At 31.2% G+C, this 26,903-nt stretch overlaps 1 protein-coding gene across 1 annotated transcript; it reads right to left on the bottom strand.

Moving 5' to 3' along the window:
- Window positions 1–10,558: 10,558 nt before the first annotated feature.
- LOC111030488 lies at window positions 10,559–26,506 on the bottom strand. The gene is made up of 7 exons (XM_022310004.1): window positions 26,087–26,506; window positions 25,262–25,508; window positions 20,810–21,042; window positions 19,547–19,690; window positions 19,175–19,435; window positions 17,883–18,085; window positions 10,559–12,052 (listed from the first exon to the last, which is right to left on the bottom strand). Exons 1-7 carry the CDS (start codon window positions 26,447–26,449, stop codon window positions 11,908–11,910), a joined length of 1,596 nt encoding a protein of 531 aa, XP_022165696.1. The 5' UTR covers window positions 26,450–26,506; the 3' UTR covers window positions 10,559–11,907.
- Window positions 26,507–26,903: the final 397 nt, after the last annotated feature.

Genomic DNA, 26,903 nt, shown 5'->3' with positions numbered 1-26,903 from the left:
GTATTTTGATGATTTTAATGTTATATTAACAACAACAAATTACTGTTGTAAAAGACTTTGTGGTTGAAATATTTAGAAAAACGTATGACAATGTATTATTTTCTTGTGCTATACATACGATATTATATTGATACGTTTTTAAAAAATAATTTCTAAAAAGATCGTACATGAGATGCTTTTTTGAAGTTAATCGTTGATTTAACCTCGGGAATCTCGAATACCTACCAGTTATATTGATGTTGTTATTATAGCATCTATATAATAATATATAATATTTTTTTCTCGACTTTCTATACACACATACCAATATAATATAAAAATGACGTCAAGTATATCAGGTACCTGATTCATGGTGTTTAATGTATTATACCTACCTCTGAAACCCAGCACACTAAGTACAGATAATTATATCTAATAATTATGATATGCCTGCACAGAGCGATTTACCTAACATAATGTAGGTAGCCCTTTGCTCTTTAATGCATTTGTTCACATTTTGATTTTTAGACCTATTTGAGTATACCGAAAGAAATATATTTTTCAAATTGAAGGTATTTCGATTTTATAAAATTTAAGTAGTTTCCTCGGGGGTATGTTTTGTTTATTTAATTTTGAAGTTGATGTATAGAACAATAATGTATGTTATTATTAGTTTATGAATTATTAAACTATATAAATATATAAATACTTATTCTGATGACAATTCTTAATATTAATTTTACATAAAATTTAAAATATATTATATAATGTAATACATAATATTACCTATTTAGTCAATCATATAATATTCATATCTATTTTATAAATTGATATAAATTATTATTATTTCCAAACAATCAAAGACCTTTTTGAGATCTTTTTAAACATATCACGATGGATTACTATTCTCAGACCTTAGTCATCATGTTTAGAAGGTCTTAAATTACTCTTTTGAATTTTGTTTGCTTTTTATTATATATAATTTTTTTGTTATAAGGATTTTTGAATGTTTTTTTGTATCTACGTTTTACAGTTAAAAATTACCTACTGTGGTTTTTATTTGAACTGCCACAAGACATTCATTAGCTATAGCATTCAAAATCTGAGTAATAACTAGAAATAGGGTATTCAAGTTTAATTGAAAATTCCGAAAACCCGAACATAAATAAATAAGTTCATTATTAAAGAAAAAAAATCAGATTGGACGTGGTTGCTGAATTATCGTCTATACATATATAATTAATAATTATTATGTATAAATAACTTAGCTATCGTAACTTCAATGTATTATAATTTATTTTTTTGCCATACAGCTCGCATATTATACAAAGCGATTTTTACAATATAATATTATTATTTACGATTTTTATTTTTTAGAGTATGTAGGTATAATATTATAATACATTGCGACTTTACGATTGTTCTGCAGCTACGTCACGTTAAGTACACCTGATAGGTAATTAAAATAACTCGCAATGGTTATATATTGTCTGTCAGGAAATAATGAAAATTGTTTAGTATTCGAAATCCGATGTAATACAATGCGTATCTCAGTGACGAATAGAGCGTAATAGTGGCATTTTAACTGTACATGTAGTTTAATTATTCGACACAGATATTATCATCGACAATCATGGCAATGCGACTGTTAAAACTATAAAGATGTCAGCTGTGTTTTTTAATAATACCTAATGAAAATCATTAACATATAACTGAAATATTAAAATATGGCAGATAGTAAAATAGAAATAGTTCTAGAAAATATGCTTGGAACGAAGTACAATATTACTATACATATTAAAATATATGTACGATTATTTGTTTAATTCGAGTTTAAACTTTGGAGTTAAATAGGTTAGATAAAATAGGTACCTAATATATGGCTATATTATACCACAGTATATCTGTTGAAAAATAATTAAAAATTAACATTTATATACAAGATCTTTCTAGACCATTATTTCGCAATTAATTTGTATATTTTTAATTTAATAGATTAAACTCACTAATCTACTTGTGATATATTTATTTTTACCTGACAAAAGTACTCAGTACTTATCATATAACAAAATTAAAATGTTCAAAAAATTTAAACAAATTTAAATACATTTAAATCTTGATTATTTTTGTACTAAAAATGTATAGAAACTTCAAAATCTGACTTGAACCTTTTTAACATGGTTATTTAATATTTAAACTTCTACAAAAAAAAAACATAATATAATCATTTAATATTATACCTAAATATATATTTTATTATGATTTTATGCTTTCAATATTAAATTTAATCTCAGTAAGTTGATTACCTAGTAAATTAATTAAAGATAATTCAGGAGTCGAAATATAAATACATTCACTATAGGTATAGTAATGTAAAATATAAAATATTCTTTTTATAGTATCTTTATACTGCTATAATATCGCTAATAGTCATTACTCAATCAGCCAATTAGCCCCCATCCCTGAGAGGATTTGCATATTTGTTCGTAAAGCAAATATAATAATTATGATCCGATACGTTTTGTTATATTATCAAAATTAGAAATTTAAGAACTTTTGTCTTATGACTATGAGTATCTAATTTGTATGTTTTTTTTTTAATGGATATGTTGTCATCGTTCACAAATGTGATTAATTAAATATGAACCGATATTATTTAAGCACCTATTTTATATTTTTTGTCCAGACTATTAAGATTTTAAGCACACCTTCTTCTAATATAAAATTGTATTTCATTGTGTTTTAATATTATAAAAATGTCATTATTGTTCATAATTTTAAGAAAATATAAATCAAAACTATTTAATTAAATAATGTATTGTAAAATAATCAAAATAATAGAACATAGAATAGCTAATAATGATTAAAACAAATTTAGTTTTTTACCTACCGTCATTTTAAGAACGTAACAATATAATAGTCCATTATATTATACCGAATGGGAATTTTCAAAACATCACGATTTACGGCTCAGAGTATGCAATGTCTTTGACACTCATGTTATAGAAATTAAGTGTGTTTTAAATTATCCGCCGGTGGCTTGATGATTTATGATATTATATGATATTATTAGATACATCAGTAATGTGTGCCGTGACCTCATAATTAAAGAGACAACAAAACGTTGTTAAGAGGTCACTTGGCATATTTAAAAAAAAATAACCGCGAACTAATATAAATTGATGTATTATACATTTGATTCATTATACTGTGTACTAATTACTGGCGCTATTTGATAACATGTAATAATTTTGAAAATATTTATAGTTATAGTTTATTTAAAGAATTCGCTTCTTCTTCAGTGATAAGTTTTGAACAAATTCTTTTTTCAATTTTACCAACAATAATAAATTATAAATTATAATAGAAATAGGGTCTTCAAATAACCAGCTACTAAGGTACATTATATTGGGTGTTAAATCATTTATAAAAATCCACTTGTAAATTCCGATAAATGCATGGATTTTACAATGGTTTGTGTTTTTTTTTTAAATATTTTTTTTGTCTTTCATCACTTTTCGGAGAAGTTAAAATGCTTAAATTTTCAACTTCGAGAGTGGTTTCTAGTAAAACAAAAAAAATAGAGCTCAATTGAACAAATATCGTTTATGATCGTCTGAACTTACAAATGTAAATGTTCACAAAATTGAATATTCACTCGTAAAATAATGATCTCTTTTATTATTGGTAATTCAAAAAGTGTTAACCGTAGAAGCTTGGATTATACTACTGTTTCTTAAATTATCGTAATCTACACTCAATACGATTTTTAAAATATTAAGATTCAATCTAAACCTAATATTAATTTTTGATTTCCAAATTTATTCAGTTTTTTTTTTAATGTGTTGAAAAAAATGTTTTTGCACAGCCAAAAAACTTAAAAATGAAAATCAAGATTCCACAAAACATATTCATTCAGCAGTTCAAAATCATTTTTGATAAATTGACACAATTTTTTCTAGTAAAATAAATTTCAATAATGACAATCTATCTATGCCATAAAATATACTTAGTTAATATAGACTGACAGAAGGTCTTCACTGGGAATCGTTTTTCGTAAACAATGACCTATCATTGAATTAAAATTTAACAATTAAATTATAGCGATTTACTCAAAAACGAGGTATACTCGACACTTATATTGTACAGTAGAGCGGTTATTTACTTTCCTTTTTTTTTTTTTGTCATACGAGTTAAATAAATCATAATTTTATAGATAATTAAATACCTAATAGTCACACTAGATCTCATTTCGTGTGCGTGATCATTATATTACATGTTTTATATTTATATTTTTAGTATTATACTGTTATAATACATTTTTGCATATTAAATACTGTTATAATTTATTTTTACATATTACACAATGTGAATATTTGATGAGTACTGATGAACACCAAAACTGTAAATTAATAGAGACAGGAATAATGGTATCATGTGAACCACATGTTTAGCTCCTGTATACATTAGTTAACTTTGGAGTACTTAAATTTTTAACTTAAGATTTTTACCAAACAGATTGACAGGTTAGGAAGTTGAGGCAGCTATGGTCTATACTTTAAAAGGAACATATTAGATGATACAATCTGATGCAAAGTACATTGCATTGTGTATTTAAATTCTAAAATGTATTTATTATAGTTATAAAGCATTAATGTGTAATGTAATTGATCGTTGTTTTATAATGACATACCTACATTTTAATTTATTTTACTGTTTGTTACAGTATAATTTTCAAAAATATAATAATGGGAAGTGGCTTATTTCTAGCCTCAAAGATTATGATATCTGTACACAATGCCATACTTAAAATAAGTACTTTAAAGTTCTCATTAATTTTTCAAATTGTCCAAAAAGTTTTTCGTATAAACTATTTTTGTAAAAAAAAATGTATAATATGGCTTAATATCCTCTCCCCCCCCCTTGAAAATTCCCGGGCACGTCACTAGTAACCGTTATATTGAGTTTATCAAAGAGTATTTGTAAGGCATGTGACACCTCATTGAGTTCAGATCACCAAAGGTCCGTTACGTGATTTCCACCGCCTATGAATACCGTTATATCTTAACACGTCTGACCATCACATTCGTAAAAGATAAAGACATTTATTTACTTTTTACTTTAACCCATAACTTTTTTTTTTAAATTGAATTAAACTACTTAGGCACTAAGTTTGAATTAAAATCATCTCATATATATATTTAGGTTAGAAGTTAGCATATTATAAGAGACTCTTCCTAATTTTTCATTTATTATAATTAATAATTAATCGTAAATGTATTTATAAACACTGAAATTAGTTACAATGTTACAGTGGTATTTAGAATTTTAGATAAGTTTACAAATTATTAGACCTATGCACTAGTCAAATAAATAAAGATAATGTAAATTATAATAGACTAAAATAGACTAAAATGCAAATATGCATGTAATATTACGAATAAATGTTAATGTTGAATGTTGGAGATCTGTTAACTGAGTACCGCCAAAGTGTATGTTTATATTTACCTAAGTCAAAAATTATCCTTTTGATAGTTATTTCATTTTTAATGATTTGTAATCCCATTTTCATTATTAATGATTTGTAATCCCATTTTCTTTATTTGTACATCTCCCCAAACTGTGGCGATTGATTTCCCCAAATTTGGGAGATTTACAAATGTTGAAATCGGGATTAGGAATTATTGCAAATGAAATAACCATCGATAGGATATTATTTGACTTATATATTTACTTTGGTGATAGTGGGGTAACGGACCTGAATGATGGTCCAAAATTGCCTATATAACACGCCGTTCTAAATGCCATAAAAACTGCAATAAAAATAAAATATAAACAAATGTTTAGTAAATGTTTATTTCCAACGCATTTTATTCCAATGCGTTTTATTTCAAATGATGGCAGTAAATGATAATTATAAAATCTAAATTATAGTGCTCTATTATAAAGAAAAAATCGTATAATATATTCCATAAATATCTGACCTATTAAGTAAAAATTAGCCACCTCAAACTTTAATTTTATGGAATAATTCAAAGTCAAATATTGCAGTACAATTTTAACACGAGATCAATGATTTATTGACGCTTTTCGTCAAGTGATAGTAAAAGTATAATTTGTGCCCCGTGGTAATTAGGATTTATTATTTTAGCTTACATCAAATCAATTATGATAGAGATTTAATACGTCATGATGTTAAGACATGCTTTTAATGTTTAACCATATCAGGGTGTCGTTAAATGTTTCTCTCGAACCACATATTACACTTGACATATGTATGCCTACACCTCCAAAACTTTTGATATTTACTAACATTATAATCAATCCTCGATCCGTATATAGTTCTAATTGAATTACTCTTTGAGAAATTTGTTGGTATGGATAATATAATTACTGTATAGATGTTCAGTGGTATATGTGTCTATTCATTCTTCATACCAATAACGTTATGATTTGATATAGAATACATAAAACTATAACAGTTCAAAAATAAATGTAAAAATATAGGTATAACATATGCGATTTTGAAAATATTTTTTTATCAAATTGAATACCTATGTTAATTCTAAGAACTTGAAAATAATTACCAAAAAATTTTTTTTTACTATGCGAGAAAGCAAGAATTTTATTCACCGGGTAATGCAAAAATCATAAATATACTCAACTCATTTTTTTAAATTAAAAATATGTTTAATTATTATATTATTTATATAAAAGGTTATTTTTCTTTATCTTTTATAGAATTGTTTATTTATCCGACGTAATTATATACCTACATAATATATTATTACAAAAATGTCCTTGTCACTATCAACCATCGACCATCTTCAATTAAAGTGTATGGATGCGTGAAGTTGATTTCTTAGATATACGCAGGCCATTTACAAAATTAAAGGATTTTAAAGTAGTCTTCCCACTTTTATTTGGCTTGTATATTCATCAAATTTAAAGTATAAATAAATATATTTTACTACATGACGTTGGAACTTAATGTACTGTTTTATAAAAACATTAATAACAATAAATGTTTTTTGTTAAAGTATGAGTTGTACTAATGCAGTACTTTAAATACTACATGTAAACTGTATAGTTACAAATTATTATATTTGATATTGTGTGTTAATTTTAGGTGCTGAGCGGAACAGTTTTTTTTTTATTAGCGTATGAAGTTTAAATTTCTACACACTTAGCAAATCTTTTGAAGTTAAAAATATATTAAATTTTAAATTTTAACAGGTATGGATTTAAATGTAAGTATTACGGAGTTCCTCCTAAGTTTTTCATACAACAACTAAAAAAATATCTAACTTGATATTATGCATTTTTTTATGCCATTAAGTTTATTTTTATTTTTTGTATACAATGAAATTTTCAAAATAATTATTTAATAAACCTATTCACTTATTCACAGTACTTATGTGGCATCGACTTATACATTTTAATAGTTAATTATATTAGTAAAATATTATTATAAATAATAATGGGTATTAAATTATATGTTCTTTTTTAAGGTAAAATTAGTTTAACATACTGTACTGCTGCAATACTGTAATATAAAAATAAACAATGAATAGCAATATAAATAAGACCTAAAATAATTTTAGAATTAGAGGCTGACACTCGGTAGAATAGTTTTAATATTAATAAATTTATTTATTATGTGCATGTACTTATGCATGCTGCAATAATTGTACTAAAATATTCAAGTTTAAGTATAAAATGAACATTTTAAATCTTTTACTCTTTTCAAAAGTTATAATAATTTAAGGCAGACGATGGTGCGATCGCCCTTAAAAAAATTATTCTCTAAAAGTCTAAACATACATAATAATATTAAACTAAAATTAATAAATACAAATTTAAAGTTATTCTTGAATTTTTTTTTTCATTACTTATGGTTAAAATACAGCTACGTTACAACATTTTAAATACAAAATTCGATCGATATATTATAATATATTATACTCTCGAAGTGATTTTACTACATAGTATAATTTAATATTTATATTTATACACTCCAACAAGTATAATATTATATCGAGTTGTAAAAATGTGTGAGTGGTTACATCATCACCCCCCCCCCTCCAACATTTTAAATCAAATAAATATATAAGCTTTAAATTATGATATAAATTTAAAATGATTTTTGTACAAATATAAAACCGTTTGGGTGAAAGCTTATCCACCAAAAATAATTATTATGAATACGCTTATAAGTAAATTAATTTGTATACAACTGTATTGAAATGTACAGTTTTAAATTTTAATTGATAAGATAAAACATTATATTCAACATTATTATTCAAATCATATACAACGTACACGATTAATAATAGTGGACTATCGAAAATGTATTGTTATAATTACTTGATATTTTAATTTAGTAATGTAGGAAAGTTTACTATACAACTATAGGTACTTATAGCTATATAGCCATAACCATATGTCGGATAATAACAATTAACAACAATATTAAAATATAATACGCGTGTACAGGTAATAACACGAATCGTATCATGTATTTGTATACAAATTACGTCAGTATATAGTGTCAGACGTCAGTGCCATAGATTCTATTCAACACATTCAACAACGTTTACTCAAATCCTACAATACAGCGAAGCGACTTCCTCCTTTTTTCCATTAAACATAGATTATATTATAAGATTTTACAAAGGATTTCTGGTGAAAATCGACACGAAAACGGTAAAATTATTTTACTGTTTTCGATTAGCTACATACTTTACATTCGTGATTTAATGCTATAAATACCTATTATACAGTAATATATCAACATAACTACAATAAAAATAATATTTTGTAATTATCATAATTGTTATTTGTTTTAGGTATTATAATACATAAGTAGGTAGGTACTGACGAAATAATATAAACAATATTATGCCAGTCAAAATTAAGTCTGATGAGTTGTACATTTCAAATCGATTTGCATAATAGGATATCGCTTCTTTTGTAGATTCGTCGAAACTTATCAAATAGGTAACTAAGTATTAAAAAAAAAATTTTAAAAAAATTTACATAAATTAAATTCAAACACGCGATGATCAAATAAAATAGCTGATAATCGCTTCCACCACCTCAATAATATACTATGCTAAAATCAAGAATTATTTAGTATTATAATTAGTTTTTAAAATTGTATTCTCACGCATGTTCACTTATAATTGATATTATTCAAACACTTCGTGTACACACGCTCATAGCCGAATTAAAAAAGGTATCTAACGGGGATTTTCTTCATAATTAGCACATAACATTATAAGTTTCTCATAGTAAATTAAAATATTCGACATTATTGCATCAACCATACGGTCGGTTCTAGAGATTATAGTTTTGGTATATAGTGTAGGTATACCACTGTGTGTGATTGTATTGTTGAAAAGTTTCAAGGCGTACACATACACCCATGTGGCCATGTGTATACTTAACTGTTATTTGAGGCACACGTTAATTTTTTTAATTTTATTATTTTTACGTAATTTACAGTTTGTTATTAAATTGTTTCAAACGAACCTAGAACGATGAAACGAAAATAAAATGCGCATTTTAACCAGCATGTTTGTTAATGTAATAACATTGTGACTCGAAGGGTTAGTGATGAATAATTAATAATAATAACAACAATAATAATAGAAATAACAATAATAATAGTAATAATAATGATATATTACGTCTGTTCCGGTTTGAGTATATCTTAGATAAACATTTTTTTTCTAACGTTATAGTCGATAGTACCTATGGCACCGATAATACATTTAAAAAAAACTATTATATTCATCGATCCAGTACAATAATACTGAATAAATATAAGAGTACAAAAATGACTATATACTTGAAAATTCATTTTATCGTGTTTTTTCAACTAAGACGATTTCAACAGTTCACGATTTCGCCAAGATTAGGTATTATCCTATTTTATATCATACAATCATGGATCCATTGCTTATTGAACACCACATAATTTATTAATGAGGGTTTTATTGAGAAACGCAAGCTAGATACATAATAATTATACCGTACAATTTCAGACGATAGACAATTTCCTTTTGATCGAGTGAATAACTGGTTCATACAACATTTGAATTTATATGTATAATGTTAATTAGATATTGCAGTATTTCCGTCAAATAATTCACTTATGCTAAAAAAAAATTTCGCATTTTTCAAAATATAATATTGAAATAAATACATATAATAATATAATACATAAATAATTAATCATTTTATTTTGTCACAAAACATAACATTATTTATCAAGAAATTTGGATAAAAACATATCTGTAGAACTTAATTAGAAGATATATTCTTCGTTTCAGTGACATAAGGATAATTTTAAAATGTATACTAATATAGTATTAAATGCATCTAAAACAATAAGCTTTTTGTATGAGTATAATAAAAACACATCAAAATGTTTTTAGTTTTTAAGGTAGGTGCCACATTATAAGTTGCACTATTGTTACTTATTTTTTAACGACCAAACTTCAAAGTGACTGTGAAAATTGTTTGCTTGACGATATAATAATAAATATCCATTATAAATGTATACATTATATTATATATTACTTACTCATAAAGTTATAATATTTGGTTTTAAACAGCAAAAAAAAAAAAAAAATACATACAGTTCTCGAACATTGATATCAGTGATATAATCATAATATATAGTTTCCATAATAAATTACTATAGGTAATAATATTGTAAAGTACACCTAATTCACTACCTATCATATAATATTATGTACATTTCAATAGGTAGGTATACTGAGACATGTGTAATCTATGAACTATCACATTGTTTCGATCAATAAACTACTAATTATACAATATTCAAAATTTATGGGCACGTCAAATAAAATTGTATATAATAAATATTATAGGTTGATAAATAAATAAAATAATAAACAATGTGTTTTACTAAACTGGTAGCGTGATACACTGCACTAAGAATCTTACAGTGCGCACTACGGTAAAAAAAAAAAATAATAAATAAATAAATTACTAAACAATACAATACCTACTACTATTATAAGGATAATGAGAGTGAGGACACGGGATTGTAAGGCGTAGGTATAATAAATATGTTTGAAATCGGTTAGTGTTCTATATTATATTAATAATAACTGACTCCTGTGAACGGAGACGACATTATTGCGCATAAAGAGCAGCGTGCAGAGATTTACCAAGGGTGTACAGCAATACAATTTCATTTAAAAACTATTAAAATAACGTGTGCGATATTTAACAGTGGACGAATAGAGTGTTTTTTTTTTTAGCCTACGATAACGTACATATTATTATCATTGTCTAAGATGATTATGAGCACTAGTTTGCGCTTCGATACATTTTGTTTACATCACAATAATAGTTACGAATTTGTGATAATATTATATATTATGGTAAATTGTAGTGTGGGCACTTACGTGTTGTAATAATAATAACACGAGGGGTATTATTGATGATATTGTTAGTCGAATTTTCACAGTTGTATATACGTACAAACCGATGCCCATAGTATAACCGCTGATCCATCGACTTTATCATTTTATATTATTGTCTGGCTAGGTATGTCTATGACCGCTGCCCTATATCTACGAATTGAGGTGACTAGATGTGTGCGTATAATATATTATTATTATATTACTTTATTCTATACCTATACGTATATGTTGCGCGTGTCTGGTTAGCTTTGAACGTATTTAAAAATAAATAAATAATTAAGTGATTCAATACTGCCGAGGATGAATAATTGTAACGCCTTCATTACAAAAACCGTGTGAATTGCAGTACTCGTGTGCCGGGCGGCGGCGTACCGAGTAGACAATTTTCATTTTTTCTAAATGTTTTTTTTTTTTTTTTTTTTTATTTTTAAAATTTTTTTTTTTTTATTCGGTGAGTCAGTCGTCATCAGAGTCCGATCATGTTGCACGCCTGATAGAGGATGCGACAGTCTTCGCCGTTTTGGCCTTCCTTGGCCGCCTGTACGTAACGCCACAGTCTCGCGGCGTCTGCGCTGACGCCCGTCCTTCCGCCGGAACTCGCAGCCGTCTCGCTGAACAGAAAAAGAAAAACAGTCATTAATGAGATTAATTTAGGTACCCATTGAAATCCATAACGGTAAATAAATCGTCTGGTCAGAGTTCCTCTCGGACCCACACGACCATACGGGTATGGGTACGCGTACCTACATCACAAAACATGACCTATAACACTGCAGTGATCATTGATCACCCGACGCGCCCTCCGAAGAATAGATGTTAGAAGGCTTTTGTATCGAAGTCATTAGGTTATATTATATACCACTACAAGGATACCGGCTCTGGTATACACGTCGCGGCGAACGTCAGTCGGTCGTCAGTCTTAAACCCATTGTTGTTGTTGTTGTTGTTGTTGTTCGACACTTGTAATTTATTGTATGATTTATATGATATTTTACTATCTGACGTGTAATCCGTCGGTACTTACACGGTACCTGCGCTGCAGTGTACTGCAAGGCGCACTCTAGAGTATAGATATGACATGAAAGAGAACATTATTTCTATTATGTTAGAAATCAAAAACCGACTTTGGCGGCGAAATAGTGACCGCGACCGAGGAAACGAATTTTAACAGCCTTGTAAGAGTATTGTATGTACGCGCTATTGTATCGTATAGCTGCAGGTTACATGGGTAATCAAGGCACTTAGTTTAAGAAATAAATTGTTTTGGATTAGAAAAATAAATAACCCCTTTGCGATGAAAAAAAAAATGTGTACTTTGCCATTAGCGTGCGTGTATTTGTATTTTTTTTTATAAAAAATACATTACTCTAAATGAACCTATATTGTACGGGAAAACAGTTTTGAACACTCGCCGAGGACTGTTGTAGGTAGATTACTAGTCATTTTCATTGTACCTACCATTATTATTATTGTAGTTAATAATATTAACTCGACATTTTGTGCACTTCTTTTGACCGTACACAGACAGACCTGCTCGGATCGTTTTATTTTTACTGCAGTTGAAAAAAAATGATTTACAGTTATGGCTTGCATATTGAAATGATATTTTATATTTTTATTTTATTGTATCATGTTTATATTAACGAGTGGGCGAGGCCTCCGAAGAGTTCCGAAATCTTGCCTAATAGTGTTTTTAATATTTTATTTTATTTTATTTATAGTGTTAAACTAGTTCTATGCATTATTAGATATAGTGCACCTGCACTTTTTTTTTTTATTATTATGAACTATGACAACTTGACATTTAAAGTGACATAAAATATCAGATATAATTAATACATAAATTCGTGAACTATATATTATAAAGCCAGCCTCCAAAATAAAAAACCTTCACTTCTTATTTTCCTATCAACCTCATATAGTTTTATGTTTAATATCACATAACCAGTTCGACGTCGAAAAGAATTCTCATCAAAAAATTTGAAATGTAACATAAGTGCGCCATGAAAATAATATGTCTCAATAAATATTTAAATTGTTTTTTTATACATTTTCCGTCACGTGTAAATTGTAATTTCTGTCGGCAATAGCATGCATAATGAAAAGGTCGATTTGCACACTTTAATTACATTTTTGAGTCAACTCATTGAGTTTAATATATTCTATCGACAAATTACGAGGTACCTATACAAACCAAAACCTATAATAAAATGAAGAGGCTTAATGAACCATTCCAATATTTTATATTTATTTATATTTTAATTTTTACAGGAGTGACAAAATCTATACTTAATATTAGGGAAACTATACTTCTATTGGAAAAAGTATAACATATTAGTTAAGTAAGACTGTAAAAATAAGCTTCACATATTTTTTAGCATCCATGTATTGTGATACTACATCCAGATAAACAAACATTATATTTTACAATTTTACTATTTACATATTATAAAATACTATTTTTATTCATAATTATATTGAGTGTTTTTGATGTTTAAACTTTAAAGAGAATAGCCTGATGCTAAATGATTTCAGAAATTAAAAATTTAATACTAAATTTGGGCCTACCTACAGATTTTTAATACCGAAAATTGGAGGTCGCGCTTACGCTACACCACACTGCATCTTAACAATTATATTTTATGATAGTCATATAATATAGTAACTCATAATCCCATTCCAATTTTCATCATTAATCCTTTTAATGGTTAATTTTATTGAACAGTATCTACATATGTGGTAGGTACTACTTGCCCAATATTGGAGAATTTCCTAACATTTATTTACTGTATCGAAATCAACACGGAGAATTTAGAGTTCTCTGCACTCTGCATAAGATATATATATAATATATATATTCGCACTATAGACTCCGTTCAATTCATAATAATATCATATACCTAAGTATCTAACAACATGGTTTTAACACGTTCGAAGAGATGTTATATATGGTAAAAACCAGTTTGTAATTACGCAAGCATTAATTGAGTTCGTCTAATACAGAAATAGTGTAATGCTCGCGTCTAATTAAAACGGAGAAATTAGGTTTGAAGATGGTTGCCCGCGATGCCCATTCCTGAGCGTGTGCCACGAGGGCAATAATAATGCATCCAGTTTTGCGGGATGACAAGCTGGTTGTGCGGACATTTTCCTAGTACGAATGTGTCAACGAATTATTTGTGTCAGTGTGCTAACAATGGAATCACGTACGTAAAATATAATAATAATAATAATAATAATAACAACAACGATAATGATAATGATGGAAATAATAACACATTTGTTACAATGACTCGAGTGGAAGCGATCCATTATGAATCGTGAAAATATAATAAAATTGTATTAGTTGCGCGCGTATGACGTTGTGATGATGTTCAGAAGAAACCCACTGCAGCAGTCTGTGGGCGGAATTATTGAAGAGATGAAATGAAAGTACCCAAGGACATTGTTTTTTAGTTTTGATTTTTTTATACTTTGTGAGCCCGATCATAATAATCACTACGTGCCGCATCGCAGTGGTATAGTGTAGGTATCTATAGCACATTATTATGTCAAAGAAAGTGACCTATGGCAAGGAGATTTCAATATTATTTTGATTATCATGATATACCCTGAGCATGGATTTTCATTGTCCGTTATTTGTTGAACAAATGAATTACGATTTATACAAGACAATAAATTACATCCGTATTTTGTTTATCTCAACAATGTCTAAGTATTATTATTATACTATATTATAATAATATGTTCGTGGTTATTTGTACAATTTTATGACAATGTAAATAATATTGTTTGTCGTTTGCGGTGAACAAGTCGTCGTCGTGTGATTGTCTTAAAAGACAATAACGATATACTACTACCTAGTCAAGGTAATTATATTATTCCCACGCATAATTCACGTTTAACTAATTAATAATCACTTGCATGTGTTATTGTTTCATGAGATAATGACATGTCTGTAAAGGTTTTAATTTAGAGTCAACACACGACTTTATTTTTGAGTTATTCCAGTTATGATTAATGATCGTCGAAAGAAATGGTGAATTGACATATTCCGACATGCAAAAATCACCGGCGTAGTCGTGTTGTGATATAATTATGGGACTTTCGTCTATACTCATTAAGTAGTTATTCTTATTATTGAATGAGACGATTTCAAACGGAACGGTTTTAAGCTGAAATCGATACGGGTAACACGATATATTAAAATATCATACACCTGATTATGATTTCGGTTATTGACCTGATTAATGTCGTATTGTTACAAAAACAGTTTTTATTTTGTATATCATACAAACGCATAACTAAATAAACAAGTTGTTCAGTTGGGTTTTCGTTTTTTGAAATTATAACAGCGCATTCCGTCGATATAAATTAAAACTTAAGCACAACTAATGTCGATAGTCGATCGAATTATGTATCCATATATTTTAAAATCGATTGTATTATGTTAACACTCATTTCGTTTAACTTATTACACACAAAGGAAATCGTAAATCATATTATTGTGAAGGAATTCTGGTTTTGAGATGCCAAACGGATTTACTAGGTAATTTTCAACCGTCAATGTTTATGTGAAAAGAACTTAATATTCGTTACGATACATATTATTACGATTAATGATTATATTATAGTACAAAGTAAGCAGGATTTCCACACTGAAAATGCTTGCTATAATAACGAAACGTTTATGACGCATTATTATTTATTTTATACAATATGTTTATAATTTATGTTCAAAATAATATTTAGATAATAGACTAAGTTGGGTTGGTAGGTAATTGACATTATGCTCACAATGACCATACACTTATATTGGATTTTAATGAAGATAGTAAATACCCAATACAAAATGAATTTAAAATAATTAAATCTGAATAGTATGATGGTAAATAACTTACGGTTGTAATGTAATTCCAAATGTATATTTACTTAAATTTTTGACGCACACTTCAAAACTGATTTTAAAGCTCTTCAAAATATTTTATTTTTAGTTGATAATTTATTTTAATATCGCAGTCATATTTAATAAAACTTAATTATATCTAGTGTAGTATAGAAAACAACACTAGGCCAGAACTGATTTTTATATACCGATATTGAAATGATTCAGAATCATCCCACCAAAATATTATACCTACTGTTAATGCTTTGTCTAATCGATGAGACAGGTACGTATATTATTATGTAGAACACGCGTTCATCATAAAAATATTATATTATACACAGCGATGAGTATCTTTTTTTATTTTTAAATTTTTTTTCCTCGCAATTGAATTAATCAAATTTCACAAAATTAAAGCATACGTGCTTCCCGTGCGTACACTTTCGCGTTATACGCTCGAATGTGGTTTCGGTCTTATAAATCGACTCGTCGTTATGGTTTCGGGTGTAGGTACCTATATGTACATATTATAGTGTAGTAGCACGTAAAAGGCTCATAATATATGTGACGACAGTACAGCTCATACTGAATACGCGGCAACATGTGTAAATATTTGTCACAGAACTCATGTGTATAAATAATATAATACACACCGCACCATGGACGTAATTTCATTTCGATTTAAAAGTGTGCCAAATTTAAGACGGGCCAATGATTTCCTCTTTCACGGGCCATTTCAGGGACCGTTTCAGGCCATCTCACATATAGATGTGTCTTGCAATATTGTGCCAGAGCCTTTAAAACGTCTTAAATATTTTCTAATTAAAATGTTGTCTCAGCGCATAAAAAAGAAACGAATCTCCCACTTTTAACCCCAGGTGCGTTTTTGTACATTTATGAGCACGTAACGCCCTTGTACAATTCGTTGTCAATCGTCTGGTGATGGATTATATATAAGTACCTATTTTATTGTTACCAATGTGTATTAAGTATAATATAATATTATTTATTATATAATTATAATAATATTATTATCGTACACAGTACAGCGGCAAAACGATTTACATCTATTCATTGTGTCGTTTTCCGTTTTGCCGCTGCGCCGATGCGATTTCTATACATACTATATCCGACCCGTGTGCGACAAGTTCAAGGCCGTGACCTATAAAGGATTATCATAATATAGTAATCCCATCGGCCGGCGGCGGCGCGCCAAGTAGGTCATCCCAGCCATAGTCGGGTAGTGAACAGGTTATATACAAGTGGGTCGCGTGGCGCGGGTCGTTTTTTTCATGTCGTTATTTATTTATATTTTTTCATCACTGGGAAAGAAAAAAAATGTTCCGGAAGTAGGTGAACGGGTTTGTACGGCCCCTCTCGCCCACCTCCCGTCGCCCACCCCTTCCGCGTTCTAAGCCTTAAACATGTAAATTCGAAACCGACAATATCGTACGTCATGATACAAAAATATAATAAATTATGAACATATAACACGATGTTATATTATGCTCATAATGCATAAAAATGTTTAAAATCAGAAATCGTCGATTCGTTACCTGCTCAACTGCGCAGACACCAGGTTGCTGTGTGGACTGAATCTTCCGGGGTCGCCGTACATCTTGCACACTAATTTCTCTTTACATGGTTCCTCGGCCACGGCCAATTCGTGGAATATCTCGTCCAATTTCTGTACGACCGGAGTGTACACTGGGTCGTGCGTCGCCACCTGTTGCGGCGCGGGTGGCGGTCTGCCCAAGGCCTGAAATTATTTGCGTCGGCGGTCGAGTTTAGTTCGCAATATAACAGTAAACGTGACAGATGATATTATCAATATATAAGTATAATAATATCATTGTATCATGCTATTGAAGTGCTAACGCCCAGATTGTTATGGAATAAAAACGATCATCCCTATTCACCTCCCCCCACTCCCTGGAAAGGGATGTGTCCGAGATTATACGTCTTTGGTGTAATATGTTATGTAGGTACTGAACACGGCGTGGAAAAGTATAAGTAATTTATGTATATTATAACAATATATGCAATTGTATCAGTGGTAAACGAAGGTAAAAAACATTTAATAATCGACGGTAGTGATAAAGAAGTGCTAACAGTGCAAAATGCAGTTCCCGTATTATCGTCTAAACGGAAAAAAAGAAGGAAATAGGACCTATATTATACGGCTGTACGTTGAACTATCGATGTTGACGGAACTCGTTCTAGTCGCCCATGAAACGACATAATATGTAATGTGTTAATGTGCACCCGGAACAAGTTTAGCTCGTAATTTATTACCGATGGAGAGTTCAAATACCTTCAGCGCTAAACTTCATCGCGTACTCACTGGCAGCGTCACACAGATGTATTCAAATATTTACATTAATTTTACGGGCCATACGTCATAATACTGTACTGCAGTGCACTTTCGGAAACTCGAATTTCGTTCACTCGAAATCGTTGACGGAAATATAAATTGATTCGCTGTCAAAACGCTTGTGTTTTTCGATTTAGTAAAATACGAGCATATTTTCACCAAAACGTAAAACTAGTATTATTTTATTGTCGTGTTCGATATCTACGTCATTTGGCCTAATATTTGTCTACTATAATATGATTTATAGGTCAAACCGAGCCAATAAAAATGTCTAGTTTCGTCCATATTGGATTAACTTCATATTGGCTATATTATTATTTGACACTGCTGTCCGGCTTTTAGACATATTATTATAAATAAACAATCAGTGTTTCGAACACGTCTATTGAGACTTTGAGAGGAAAAAACTTTATTCACCGAGTAGCCCACTGTTCATGCGGGACATGAATGGAAAAAATTTAGATTCATGCTTACGTGATTGTTGTCCACTCTGTTGACGTACTTCTCAGCGTACGGCGATGGTGGAGGAGGACCTCCACCGCCGTCGCCGCCGTACTTGAGCGGTTCGTATTGAGCGGGCGATGCCGAGTACGAGTACTTGGGGGCGTCGTACTGTGACGTGCCTTCCCCGTACTCGCCCAACCCCCAACTGGCCAGCTCGTCCGCGTGGTCAGACACCACGTTGCTCATTTCCAAACTGTTACGGTTGTAATAGTCACCGCCTCCACCCAAAGCCTAAAACGATCGTCGAAATCATTGTTAAAATTGGGTTGGGTTCAGCTCAGTTTGGATAGTATCATCGCAAAACGACCAGAAAAAAAATTATATCATGGCATAAGTATGTACCTCGGGAGAATCGTATGGTCCCGACGGAGGTGGATGGTCCAACGTGGGACCGGCAGGGTAGTAATCTCCGTGGTAGCTCGGTGGTGGTTTGATTGGCACAGGTACCGGAACAGGGATCTTGAGATGGTGGTGGTGGTGCTTCACCTGAATAGACGAAACAATCGATATCATTAATCAACTGCAGATTATATATATATATATATAATTATATTATTACACTATTATTGTTATGAATTATTAAATAGCGAATGAGCGATACTTAACGATTCATATACTAAATTTATCTCGCATACCTATACGGCGCGCGCTTTCGCCAAAATAATAATGTGATGACACATGCTCTAGACAGTCTAAACAGCAGCGGTGGTTGCAATAATATTAATGTGGGCTGTCTATTGCAAGAAAGCTATGTGTGTAGCTTGTGCATTATTAAAAACTAGACGAAGAGAGTGCTTAACGAAGTCTCGGCGAGATGGTATAATTATGACAAATGGACACATAGGTTATTTCATTATATATGTTTCGTGACCCCCTTAGTCGTTGTTGTCATTACGTGTATAATGGTTTGAATTTCACTAATTATTATCTTATCGTCATTCTGAAATATTGCTGCATAACAACATGGGTTCATACGATAATTTGATTTCGAACGCGTTGTATATTATGTTTAATTTCAATTAATCGTACGGTACCGGACATTATTTTATACATCGGATGGTACCACTTGTACCTATTAAAATATGGTCGATTAGGAGATGAGTGTGTAACTTCACATTGGTCAACATGAACAGCAAAAAGGATAAGATAATTCCTTAAAAATGATAGGCCACAGACAACGACCTTAATTGAAAACCGTCATAAATCCGTCGTAAATCCTTTTTGTTAGCACGATTGCGAACGATTGTCGGCAGATCAAAGAAATAATAGTTTATGCCTAAAAATTCTAACGATTGCTAACGATTTTTCGAGCGAAGTTGTCAGTTTTAAATTTTCATAGGTCTGAGGTATCGTTGTATGATACTGAAAATGAAACGATTGAAAAGAACAAAGCTGAAACCATGTCAGACAAAGATTAACAATATGATCATATTACTTCCAAAATGAATTGTTATAAAGAGTTTAAGCAGCCTGAAGATATGATGAGGTCTTTAAACATATCCCTATGCTAGGTGTAAAATCAACTAAAGAACAAATCTTATTTTTCAAGTTAAGGACGATAAGGACCGACAACGACCCATATCTGCTGATTACATTCTCGCATACCTTGTGATGGTGGAAGTGATAGAACTTGGAGGCGTGATGGTGGTAGTACGAACACAGCTTGAACAAATGGGCCAACGGTGGGAACACGAACAGTAGGACTTTGAGCAGTATCTTCTTGGCGGCTCCCGCTCCGATCAAAAGCGGCAACAATAACAGAACCTTGATTTTGATCAGCTTGATGATCAACATAAGAGCCATTCCGCTTGACATAAGTTTCTTTTTGAACAGTTGCTCTGAGGAAAACATATAAAATACACGTCTGTTATTGCCTGCAGGATTTAAGATGCTTACATTTAAATAGTATTAATGAACAAAACCACTTTAAAATGTGCACTTAAAAATACTTGAACTATGTAATTAAGTATTATGCGCAATTCATAATATATACTTTTCAAAAAAAAAGTTAAAGTATAAAAAAATTATTAATTATATAAGTTGATTAAAGTGGATACATTTCAATAAATGCAAATATTTCCATTGAGCATATTCATAAAATAATAATTTATTTTTGAAAATGTCGAATGTTTATTATATCTAGGATTAAGAATAAAATCGCATAAGCCCATTATTTTGGTGAGTGTAGTTGGTTTACTTTATTCAACAATTTGTATTTTATTATAAATTATTTAACAACTAAAAGAATTATGAATTGTGCAATAAAACCCCTTCCAAATCGCTACAACATAATTGCACACAAATAAATACCAACACATGCAAAAATATACAATAGGTAGGTAATCGTTTTTTGATTTTATTTACCGGCATCATGAAACTCATTTGTTTCTAATCAGATTTCTCTTATATTATATTTACTCTCCTAAAACAAAATATATGCAAATACGTCACGTCCCGTGCCACGGTCAGTATTCTCATGACATACCAATTAGTCTTAAGTCGTGTTATATGTTATCAGAGTTACATTTTATATAGGTACAACACGACACTATATGACTACGGGTCCTTTCACGGACGTCGAGGATCGTCTTATTATTAGGTGCTATTATTATTATTCTTCCTCAGTGTCATTCATTATAGCACAACAACAATAATTGGTGTGTGTTTTTTGGCCTTTGTTTTTCCGTCTAATTTTTCACCCGGCTTTACCAAACTCGTGTGCCTACGCGATATACCAATTATTATTATTAGTGCCATCGCGAAAATCTAGGCTAATGAAATACATTAGGTATTATTCCAAAACGGCCTCCAGTAAGAGTGCAGCAGGAAGCAGATTTAATTTGCCTGCTGTCGAGTGCCTACGTACAACACACGATACGCACTGTCGGTTTTCAAATTAATAATAATACCATTATGGTAATTCGTGAACACACGCTTAAAGAAACGACCGATTTTTCCCACGTCCACCGCGATGTTGTCTAACATTGTGGACACGATAGTAGTAATAATATGATAATATAATGACATTATTACCGTCACACGACGATTAATACTAATTATTAATATCGATCGCGTCGGTTCCGTAAACAGTGCTAAATACATGACGAAAGTGGGCGGGCGGACGAATATAAGCAATTCCATACAATTTAGATGATGTCCGGCGTGTTTGTGTTTGGCGTGAAACCATTTGAAATCGTCGCACACGCGACGCGCGACAAACCGAAACTAATTGAACATTTATTGAATTAGTTACCAAGTAAAATGTTTGACATAGATAAATTCTATATATTAGTTGATACATTTTAGTTCAATCATTAGATAAAACTTTTCTAATCAATTTTTACGCCGAATATATGTTTTACAATGCCTCAAAAGATCAATCGTGTTCCTTACTCCATAATATGTCTGATATTTATATGATGAATTGTGAGCAATAAAATGTATTGTTTGACTTAAGTACGATACTTGTACATGTTTCCTTGCTCATGTTCTTTCTCTATTTTAAAGGATTTGCAGACAGTAATAGGTTTATAGTGAAAGGTTCGTTTTCCAGCAAACAAATTATATTCCGATAGTGGTTTGATTCATTATTTTGAACAAATTATCATAAAAACAATTTATTATGCGAGTATAAATATTCGAAGCATTGTAACAGAGAAAATCTTGTTATAACAAACAAATGATTAAATCAAAAACAAAAATTGATTTCTTTGAAAATTTTCAATGTTTAGTTTAAAAGAAGATGTTAAAGATATTGTTCTAAAATCTAAACATTATTTAATCTGTTTGTATAAAAAGTAACCTATAAATGTTATAAGTTGTAATAATTTCACAAAAATCGTATATTCAACTGATATCTTAGATGTCACTTAAAAAAAATTTTTTTTAGTACCTATTCCTAGTTTAAAGAATATTTTTTTAATACAAATTTGATTGTAAATGGTAATATCCTTTGTATCATAATATATTATAATAACTATCCCAAATAATTTCTATTAAATTCCAAACATAATTATAAAATATCAAGGTACAAAAAAAAAATGTGTCTTACTTAATACTGGTTTTTGTAGCATTATTATTTAGGTGCGTTGAGTTTATATTATTGATTTTGAATGTAATATTTAGTTAGATACAAGCCAGTCCAGCCACAATAGCTTATGTACCTGATGAAATAAATTACGATGTACCTACAGGCTACGATGGACGGTGTACTTACATTAATTTTCATTCCTCAAAATATTTTTAAAGAGTTTAGAATATATTACATTCCAAGTTTATAATAATGTCACGAGATTTTGTGTTTAAAAACGAAACTCGTATTTTATTCATATATTTTTTTTATTAGTTCTCTACATAATATTAAGTTTCGTTTTATATTTAAATACAGTATAACTGTGGGATCACTTTGTGGCTCATATATTATATGATTTAGATGTCTTATGGTGTATTACTTTTAAATTATGAACATGCTCAGTGAAAATGTGTTATTTAAAATATTTAGGTACCTACCTATGTATAATAAAATAGCTATAAAAACTCGTATTTTAACTCTCCGATCCCAAAAAAGTGAAAGAAAAATGTTGATATTATTGAGTTCTTGATTTTGGAATCTACTTAAGTATTCTAAGCTATTCGAGGAATATGTATCTGTCATTTAACAAGTTCCCATTAAACTTCAGCTAACTAGTATGTACATTTTAACTGGGAGATTAACTTAATATGTATAACTAAATTTCGGTTAGGTTAATAATATGTACATTCTACATTAATTACCTCACATCTTAAAGCAATATATTTTTTATTACCTACCTATACCTACTCACAACAATTAAACAATTTGTTGACCGGAGCATGGCCTGGAGATTTAGGAAACTAATTGTGTATCATGTAAATTTCTACTGTACTAATCTGCTCTACTGCATGTTTAAGCATATCAAATATAAATAATACAATATTAGTGTATTGAAAAGTTATGAAAAATACAACAAATAAACAAATAGATTAAATTAATATTAAACTAACTAATAATTAAATTAACTAAAATTAAACTAGATCATTCTTTTTTTTAAGTATAATAAACCTAACTACCAATACACATATTACACATACAAATACTTATTAATGTTTAAGAGTGATGTCTTGGAATGATTTACTAGTTTTATGATTACATTTTAAGGATCATGATTATATTTAGATAAGATTAGGTAGTTAATTATATTGTTTATAAGACTCAAAATGATTTTTTTGTATGTTATTTGTGTTTATGAAACATGATGTTTATTATAGATGAAACATAAATGATTTAAAAACATAAAGTTAGTTGAAACAGTAAGGCGAGTAAATAATGTGTGTATAAAAAATAACAAACAAACGATTCGTATTAGAGTGTTGTGTGATATTTAATCATAATGAGGATAATTTATTGAAAATCATGGTGTATTTACGATAAGACATCGTTTTGACACACATAAAACTCACTGGTGGTAAATCGGAGTCGCCGTACTTGGATTCCAGCCAAATCAAGTTCAAGGCCCCTCATAGACAGTTTAAATGCTTTCTCTTTTTAATAACGTATTCAAATACGTTCGTGACTAATTGCTTTAATTAAATATTTCAGAGTGAATTCAACATCTACGTCTAAAAATGTATTCGTTTTGGCAGTATTCTTCAAACAGACATGTTTGTAATTTAATTCAAATTGATTAACACGGATAGAGTAGATAAAACACTCTGTGTTTACGCCTTATGGTAATATTGGTGATGAGTTGACTTCCTATGCTTAATGCATATGAATTAAACTGCTTTTTTAGATCTAGGTTGGTATTTCAATTGATATCTAGGTACCTACCTACCCGCTGGGTTTTATAATACCTGCCTATTATTGAACTCCATACATTTAACAGTTATATTATACTGCAACGATACACTTACGGACACCCAAATCACTGTAATTATCTTAAGTATGACCTCCTATAATAAACGCCCACATACAGATTGACTTGATTAGGGTCTTACGAGAGTTCTATAACTCCTATTATAATCGAACGCGTTGCTTACTTATCATCTTGTGCATGAACCTAGGCGATCTAGCGTCTCTCGCGGCCGGCAACACGTCCATCCGCAGGATTATACCGCCGTCGGGCAATATTTTTTTGGGCGACAGGCGAACCTTAGCACCGGGTCCACCGCCCAAAAAACTCGGTACAGTAGCCTCGAAGTCGTGGGTGGCCAAGTACTTGGCGCCCTTTTTGTACAGCTGCTCTGTGACGTCGGACCAGCCGTCATCGGCTGCTGCTTCTTCTTCCTGCAGAAAAGCAAAATAACGAATTAGCCCTAGCCCGATACCATACGACGCCTCCGTGGGGGGGGGGCATTATCCAGGGATCCCGGGGAGGTATAATATAATGGTATAAATGATAAAAATATGGAACAGTTGTTTTTCACAACAAACCAGTTGACGGTCGTCGGTGGGAACACAGCCGCTGACCGGTTTTAATCAGTCGAATTTTATCATTATTATTATTACGGTAAAATGCGCTAGCACAATTTCCGCGTTAACACGTTTGTTATTACATTAGGTCCTATTTAACGCGATTGTGGTTAGCGGAGTGCAGCACACTAGAATTCCGCGACAAATGCAAACGAGCGCGATTCCCGTGTATAATATTATTATGTGTACGTGACGCCTACAGCTATGCGTACACCCGGCTAAATGGAATGAGTGGGCCCCCCGGTTTGCGGTTTCTGCGGTTAGCGGTCACCGGTCTCGACCTAATCGCGATAGCCGGCCGATCGAGTAAAACCGATGTGATGAATTTAGTAACGCAAATAGAGACGACGGCGAGCGGGAAAACCCTCGTTTCGTGTGGATCGCGTCATTACCATTTCAGGAGCTCGGGCTTCCCGGTAGGACGCGGGGGTGGTGGAGGTCTCGTTGTTGCCGGGGGGGCACATGGACTCGTAGTCGTTGGAGTTCTTGGTGAATATCAGCCCGTCGGTGATGTTGAAGTCGGAGTCGAACGTGTGATCGACGTAATTGTACAGCCGGCTGCGCACGCAGTCCATCGTGTTCCTGGGACCGTCGCACTTGCCGACCAGGTCGTCCCACAGCCCGTTGCCGCTGCCGGACTGCTGCACCGAACACAGCGACGCCGGCGCCAACGAGACGAACACGATCGCGGCGATGGACGCCACTGCGGTGACCGCGGACCACGGGGGAAGATGATGATTGACGACGGTCGTCATCGTGTAACGCGGACGCTAACACAGTTGGCATCGCACTGACCGAACCGGCGTCCGAGAGGTCTCCGAGCGCGTTCACCGGTTTCTTTGAGCGACGCGCGCGCGCGCCAGAGGGAGAGAGTGACGCCGATTGGTGCGGCGGCGGAGAAAGGAGGAGAGCGAGCGAGGAACAATAATAATAATATACAAGAACGAATAGATCCTACCGCCGCCGCCACCGTCGCCACCGTCGCCACCGTCGCCACCGTCTGCAATCGCCGCCCGAAAACGCATCCAATGTATGTATATGACGTGTGCATGCGCGTCTGTGTATATTTCAGCATACACGTGCATATTATAATTATACGTTGCATATATACGCGCGGTGACCCCGATTTGCGACAGACGCATTTCGATTTCTTCCTCGTCGTCGTCGTTTAAGCGAGATCTTTCGATCCGGTGTTTGCCGGAAATCATC

The sequence above is a fragment of the Myzus persicae genome, unplaced genomic scaffold, assembly GCF_001856785.1.
Source record: "Myzus persicae strain clone G006 unplaced genomic scaffold, MPER_G0061.0, whole genome shotgun sequence".
Classification (NCBI taxonomy): Eukaryota; Metazoa; Arthropoda; class Insecta; order Hemiptera; family Aphididae; genus Myzus; species Myzus persicae.
The sequence above is the reverse complement of the archived record's forward strand: the minus strand, read 5'-3'. Positions and strand labels throughout refer to the sequence as shown.